General features: G+C 32.6%; 1 protein-coding gene across 1 annotated transcript; it reads right to left on the bottom strand.

Moving 5' to 3' along the window:
- Positions 1 to 6,076: 6,076 nt before the first annotated feature.
- On the bottom strand, positions 6,077 to 7,939 carry LOC128995490 (uncharacterized protein K02A2.6-like). The gene has a single exon (XM_054420511.1). It carries the CDS (start codon positions 7,937 to 7,939, stop codon positions 6,077 to 6,079), a length of 1,863 nt encoding a protein of 620 aa, XP_054276486.1.
- Between the last annotated feature and the right edge of the window lie 356 nt (positions 7,940 to 8,295).

Below are 8,295 nucleotides of genomic sequence, written 5' to 3'. Positions count from 1 at the left end.
TTAAAATGTTTCAATTAAAATAGTATATTTTATAACAAGAGTAGAAAGTGAGTTATTACATATTTAAGACCATGTTTGAAGTGCGAGATTATCGAGCTTTTTAAGTGGTTCAGAATATGTATAGACACACTTTAAGTCGTGTTTTGAACGTTACTTTTCACAACACTAAAATGTGAAATTTGTTTCTTATTGGACATTTCTTTATTACAGTTAAAACTCGTAGCATTGTTTTAAAGCATAGTTAAAAAGAATGTTTACTATGCGAAAGTAATGTTTACTATCTTTTTGTGAACATTCTTTTTCCGTTGTAAACAATGTAATGATGAATTTTTACATGTGACAAACATGTAAAGAAAACAGATAATTTCACAGTGGTGTTATGTAGTGAAAAATATTTACGTTATTTAAATTCAGATATGGGTAGGTTGGTCTTATTCTATTCAAAGTGGTTATTGATTTGTATCGTTGATCGATTATATTTTCGGCTCTTATTATATTTTGTACTATTTAATATTGTACCTTTAATGATTTGAATTATTAAAATAGAATTAGGGTTCTGAAGCTACTATAACTATATTGTACAAAGCAGATGCATGTCTTCGCTATGCCACTGCACCAAATGCAAGGTTAACACTGGTGAAACAATCGTTGATTGAGTTGTTGTTAACTACCTAAGATATGTTGCAACAACAGCAATAACACTATCCCACAATATTAATAATACTTTCAACATGTCAGCTACAGGAGTAACTGAGGTGCATATGGCAATGAGCCTCTCACTTACACATTGTATTTTATTTAATTTTAAAATAAATTTTTGTAACGAGAACTTATACTGTCCACTGCTTTTTTTTGTCATTTGTGTACATAACGTATTGTGAGTAATCGCACATATATCACATAGGATTTACATATAGAGCAAGACATGTATTTTAATAATGTAAGTAGCCGCATGGGAATCTTTGAAACGATCATCGATTTCATGATCAATGTGGTGTTATTAAATAATTGTCTACTAACCTGAACATGCGATAGTTTATATAACAACAGTCTCCAACTTTAATTTTATTTTCTTTAACGGATTTATAGGTTATCATGAAACTTTTCTATCTTAGCTGAGTTTATTATTGAAAACTCATAATAATGTTACACACTAAATAATTGTTTGGCATCCCTCTCGGCTGATAGGAGAGAAACGTGATGGAAAACAGAAACAGCTAGCAACCCATGAACGTTAATTAACCCCCGACAAAGTTGCTCTCTAAAGGTAAAACAGAGCTGCAACATTTGTTGCAACCTTTATTGATTTTAAATTAATTTATTTGGAATTTAAACGTACCTATGATACATATTGTTATTTATTTGACTTTGGAACATAATATATTTAACAAACATATAATATGTAACAACAAAATATGTATAGGCTACTACATTCTAAATACATAATTGTGCAATATAATATTAAATGCAAATTAAATCATTCATGTAAATGAATTGAAATACTTTCTAGAAGTAAGAGAACTAATCTGGATATTTAGATATGATTTAGTAGTAACGTAATGCCCTATTAAGCCCATCATCGTGTTCTCAAACCTTAAAATACGAATTTATAAACAATTTTATTGGTCTTTATTGATTTGGAAAACATCATGGTTCATTGTTATCGAAACTGTAAAATCTTTATGTAAAACGAGCAACTTGTACTTAAATCATAACACTCTTAAATTCAGTCTCTGTGCGTGTTGTAAGAAACTGTCCAAATGTCTAAAGTCAATTTGTTGTTGGATAGCATAAGTTAACTAACAGCTACAAATGGCATCTGGATCCAGAAACAATCTAGCTTTGAATCAAACCAGTACTTCAGATTTGAAGGTGAGCACTGTAAGTACTCGGCTAAACAGACAATATAGTCGTCATAAAGAAAATGTATACGTGGTTTATCTCACAATAAAATATCATTTTGAGAAAGGAAACCTAACTTTTTATGTACGTATTTTCAAACGTATAGTTATTTTAATATAATCATGGAAGCTATTAGGTACGATAAATTTTTTTTGCTCAAATTTAGTTTTTGCTTTATCTCTTTATTATATATTATATTTATCTATTTCTTATATCAATATAATATGTGATATAAATGATACAAAAACACCACAAATTGAAAAATATGCAAATAAATAAAGACTTAGAAGTGCATTACTGTAACGCGTATTATAAAGTTAAATGAAAGATACTAACGAACCAAATTATATGAAGGCTATCTCTTTATCTATTTACCACAACTTAGAATCGTCCCCAACATTATGAGCCATATATGACTTCCGCATACTATTCAAACAGTACAGTAACCGTATTTAATCATTGTTGGAGCTCAGACATGAGTGGACTCAGTCTAATGACTGCAGTGCTATTGAAACATTAACAATAACATGGTCAACATGGCACATACAAACCACGGATACTAATGACTTTTAGGGTCTTTAGATGCTACGTGTATGTTTGTATTTCATGGACAATACTGAAATTGATCAAATTCAAATAAATTCGAGTTACTACTATTTATTAATTTAATATTAATTTAACCATAAATAATCGTTCCTTCTGCATCTAGACAATGAGAATTAAATTTGTTAAATAAAACACTGTTCAAGGTTCTAATAATATCAAACTCCATCCGTCTAAAAAATTTAAAATTGTCTATATTTTGTATTTTCTATATGTTTCTACATTTTCTATATTTCTAAAATTTTAGCTTGAAACCAAAAACAATAATTGACACCTACTATTAGTTTGGCATGAAAAATATTTAGCAAAAAGAAAAAAAAAACAGGTAATAAGTGTATATAAGTGTATTATATAAGTAATAGTGCATTGCATGATATGTGCTCAGTGCATTTATTACAAAACAATTTGAATAAGTACAGTACTTTGGTTATAAATAATGTTTCCTGTTTATAATATGTAGCTTACGTAGGTAATCAAATCATACAATTGTTAGTAGTATAAAGTCAATGGTAGTATTCTACCAGGACGTTTGCTTTGAAAACTATTAAGAGCTTTGTTAACACAACAATGCTAAATTATGTCAAGTGTTGATAAATCTGATAGCAAATCCTTATTATTGTACTAGTAAATTTTAAAGTCATCGGACAACAAGAAAAATGAGTGTTGTTGGGAAACAGGGGTTAACAAGCAAACCTGAACTTTAATGAATGCCAGGAAAACAATAATCTTTTGTTTCTTTCACGTTTAAGCGTTGGGGGTTTGGCTTTGTTAAGACCTTTTCTTGTTTACATGCTCCTACACGAAATTGTTTTTGTTGCTATATACGTATTAGGAAATTGACACTATTATTATCTTATCTGTCCTAATATTATTAGGAGTTTAATAATTGGGCGTGAAATGCTCTAGTGGTAGAGTGTGGACTGGTTTTAAATCATTTTCACCTTTCTTTTTCTTAAAATGTGTTTTTGTCCAAAAACCATTATTTTGGTGAATGAAGTTCTAAGAACGGCCTACTAAAAACAAGTTTAAACGAAAACGAACTCCTTGCAATTAAAAATCAATAGTTTCGTATACTCATAACCATATACAGATAAATATTTAATTAATATATCACAAGAAAATATGACTATCATCTGAATACAAAAAATATGTTGTATGTTTGCAACTTTGTATGAATATTTTCAAACTTACGCTGCACTACCATAGTAAGTATATTCCAGTGCTAACTGACCCCGTGCATCTCTCAACTGTCTCTTCAATATGATCAAATCAGGCACATGTCAAGACAGTCACTGAAAACATTATGTCACAAAATTAAGGGTTTTATGTTTTTAATGCTACTTTGAGATAGTGTATCTAATATTCGTTAATAAAGTTATGAGAAAAATAACTGTACAATTGGCAAATTTGGTGTAAGGTATAGGCCTAGTTATAAATTAAAGGAGATAGAACAGGAATACTTTTTTTGGTAAAAACATCAGGTAGGTTGTCCAGGGAGAGAGTAGTTCGAAGCTCCTGGTAGAAGGCCGTTAATTTTTTAAATGAAAAAGTTCTCCGTTTGCTTGCCTTCAGTGGTCCCATACATTTAGTTAGGTTAGGTGATTAGGGTATATATACAAATGGATTTAATAATTAATAACTGTAACTATACTGAAACATAATGCAAAAAGTCATTTTAGCCCGTAAGGTAGTACCAACTTCAGCGGATTCATGGTAGTAAAAAAATTAAAATATGTCGGGCAAAGTCAATGGGCAACGGCTAATTGTCTATAGTTTCACTTTATAGTGATTTTATTGGTAGATTAACTTTACCTATATTACCGACCGTAGATGGAAGAATGAGCAGTGAAGAACATAAAACCCAATATAATACGGATAGCAAATATCGCTTAACATAGCAAATATACTTGCTTACGTTAATTTAACAATTATTTATTCCTCAATTCAACCTTCATCCAGCAAGGTATGTCGATGTCTAAGTCCAATACATTATTGGGGTAGTTTTTGAATGCTGTTTGTGTCTACCAGATCAGGTATGAGAATTGTTTATAATTACAGTAACTTAGATGGACTGAACTGTCCGTTAGTGACATGACGTGTAAAATAGAAATCAAAGTATCGTTTAGATTGTGATATATTTAGTATCTGCTTTACTGAAAGAAAGTTTTAATCTTTTAATCCGTTTCAGCATACATTTTAAGTCGATGTGTAGTTACGTCACTTTATATGTTGCTATGCTTTTCCTAATATAAAACAAATTGAAAATTGAAAAAAGAATTGTATTTTTCTTGTAAAAATGGTGCAACTGTTTATAAATAAATAAATAAATTGTTTTTACCTTCTACAGTTTTTCAAAGTAGACGTTTTAGTTCAGTTCTTAGAATTAAAAAGTTTCACATAACAGCATTGTTTACTTTCATAAGAGCATAGTTTTACTTAACAACACGGGTAACGGACCAATGAGGTTCAAGGACTGAGAGAGGAGAAGTAAAATCGTAATGATTCGAACTTCAACTAATCAGCTGTTCAGGCCAATTTATTTTTTGAGTGGTGCAATTAGTGTTTGGCACAATGGTTCGTTGCATCACTGTAAGTGGCAATGAGAGGTTATACACGAAAACATAACCTCTCTTAGAAGTTGTGAGTAGTGGTTTTTAGTAAAGTGTTAGTAAGATAGTGTTGTCGAACACTATTTTTACGCAATAGTTGCGTAAACTACTACAATCTAATAAAGGAGAGCTTAAAGATCTCCTAAAAGCTGCGTCTTTAACTTGTCAATCAATATGTTACTCACAGTATCAGAGTTGTCGACAAGTGCTGCAGGACTTTCTTGTTTACTGTAATTGTCACTTAATGGTTTACCTTATTTCCTCCAAGTTTTTATTTATTTTAACGAGTTTTATTGATTTAACAGTAGTTATCCTCATTCTTTATAAGTAAAACATGTGTAATATGTTCGATTAGTTTTATATGTTGTACTTTATTCCGAATTTGAAAAGTATTTTAATTTAATTTGTAACTTAATAATCTAGTAAAACAGATATGAACTAAATACTAGAGCGCGTAATTTCATTTATTAAACTGCACTTTGGTAGGTAATAATGTTTTAAGCGTCCATTTGCTCTGATATTACTTGCGTACACTACCGAGGTACTAAAGAAAGTTTTATTAAGGAGATTAAAGCAATCAGTAATGGTCTTTAATTTCATGTCAAATATGAATAACCTTTAAATTGAGTATCGTAGATATTGGAGATATAGCATTTGAGAACTATTTAAACAGGCACAATTTATGATATAAATGTGTATTTAAAAATATACAAAGTAAACGTCTTGCAGTACCATACTTAACAGTGGTCCCAAAATATAGCATGGTTTCTGTTGTGACCGTACTATTAAAATACACGCACATTGTAACTTATATAACTTTATTTTTACAACATAGATGTTTTTGTAATGTAATGTTTTTAAAAGTAACAATAACAAGTGTTTTCTATTTAATATTTATCAACAGCTGACTATATCGAATAAAGATTATGACACTCTCCCTCACTTATTGAGAAGAACATAAGCTATTTTTGAACGATAAAGTCTCGTAACCAAGGTGGCTGTCGTCGTTGTCTTATTGGTCGTGGAGAGCGAACTGGAATGTTAACTTCTGTAGGGTGGTCTGGTTCTGGTTCAATATGGTCGGGTATTTGATCAGGATACGATGGAGTTTGGTTTGGAAGTCTTGGTACATCAAATGATTGCTTGGGTCCAAATGTTACCATCTTTTCTTTCATTACTAGAGTTGGTCTAAGCTGGTTAATGTGTCTCTTGATATTTCTTCCACTATCGAGTGTTACTATGTAATGTCTTTTTCCTAGCTTCTTCTTTATTACTCCAAACTGCCAAACTTGTCTGTTGTTAGTGTACATTTGAATTTGCACTCTCTCCCCCTCTTGAATCGATCTGACAGGTTTTAAAACAGGCTGGATATTTGATTTAGGGTGTTGATAAGGAAATATGGCATCCAGTCGAATCCTTAGTTTTCTATTGAGGTAGAGTTCAGCAGGGGTTTGGTTGCTAGCTAATGGAGTAGCTCTATAACGGAATAAGATTCTTCTCACTTTGTCTGTCAGGGTTCCAGGTTCTTCAGAAGCTGACTTTAATTTGTTCTTCAGGGTTTGTACGTTGCGTTCTGCAAGGCCATTTGTCGCTGGATGCCCAGGGGCGATGAACTTTTGGAATATGCCGTTGATCTTGCAGTAAGCTCTGAATTCTTCACTTCTAAATATTTTAGCATTATCAGAAACGCATTCTTTCGGATACCCATGTGTAGCAAATATCTTGTTTAACAGATTGATTGTGTTTGAAGATGTGGGAGCTTCCTTCAACACTTCGATTTCAGCCCATTTGGATCTTGCGTCAATACAAACAAGAAAGTAGTGATTTTCATAAGGGCCGGCATAATCTATATGTATGCGGTCCCAGTTATTTTCAGGTAGGTTCCACGGATGTACTGACACTTTAGGTGGACTTGCTTTCACTAGGGCACAACTTTTACATCCTTTAACTAGTCTTTCGATTTCACCGTCAATTCCTGACCAGTAAACATAGCGTCGAGCGAGTTGCTTCATTTTGGTTATTCCCAGATGAGTTTCATGAAGTTCACTGAGTATTTTGGAGCGTAAAGATGTTGGAATTACAATTCTGTCTTTTCGAAACAATATACCGTCAAGTAGGGTGTATTCTGAGTCAGTAGAATTGTTTTTCAGGGTTTGAACTATTCCATTCATTTCATGGTCTTTTGCGGTTTCTTCTTTGATTGTCTTTGAAGTTATTTCACGGTTGGATACTTGAAAAAGTGATTGAGAATAAAGCTGGTTCACTTCTTCCCCGATTTCTTGATCTGTTGAACTACTGCATGTTTTGACTGGAGGTCTTGATAAACAATCTACATTTTGATTGCTACTTCCCTTCTTGAATCGAACGATGTAATCAAATCCGGAGAGGAATGAAGCGTATCGCAGTAGGCGAGCTGACGTCATCTGTGGTAGAGCTTTATTTTGGTGAAAAATCCTTGTCAATGGTTCATTGTCTGTAACTAAAATGAACTTCTTGCCAAGTAGGTAGTTGTAGAAATGGTTCACACCAAAGATTATCGCCAATGCCTCTCGATCAAGTTGACTATAGTTCATTTCACTCGGATTCAAAGAACGAGACGCGTATGCTATCGGATGTTCAACTCCTTCGATTTCATGACTTAGTACAGCTGCGACACCTGTAGGACTAGCATCCGTTGTCAGGATGAGGTTTAGGTTAGGGTCGAATGGAATTATCACTCTGTCACTGCAGAGTTCCGATTTGAGTTTTAGAAATGCAGATTCACAAGCAGCTGTCCACATCCATGGTTCTGATTTCTTCATTAGACATCTGAGTGGAAATGTCATTGTAGAAAAATCTGGTACAAATCTTGAGTAGTATGTAACCAAACCCAAAAATCTTTTGAGTTCCTCGACATTGTGTGGACGTGGCATATCTTGAATCGCTTGAACTTTGGATGGAGACTTGCTGATTTTGTTATGTTGAACAACATGACCAAGGTATTCCACTTTTTCAGTCATAAAAGTGCATTTATTTCTGTTTACATGCAAGTTGTAGTCGGACAGTCGTTGAAGACATGCTTGTAGGTTTTGAAGGCACTCATCGAATGTGTTTCCATGAACAATGATATCGTCAAAATAGGCTTCTGTTTTCTTTAGTCCCACGAGGATTTGAGATATGATCCGATTGAATTCGGCTGGAG

This window comes from Macrosteles quadrilineatus, unplaced genomic scaffold (genome assembly GCF_028750875.1).
Source record: "Macrosteles quadrilineatus isolate MER2022 unplaced genomic scaffold, UCM_ALF_1.0 Scaffold_1__1_contigs__length_201487025, whole genome shotgun sequence".
NCBI lineage: Eukaryota > Metazoa > Arthropoda > Insecta > Hemiptera > Cicadellidae > Macrosteles > Macrosteles quadrilineatus.
The sequence above is the reverse complement of the archived record's forward strand: the minus strand, read 5'-3'. Positions and strand labels throughout refer to the sequence as shown.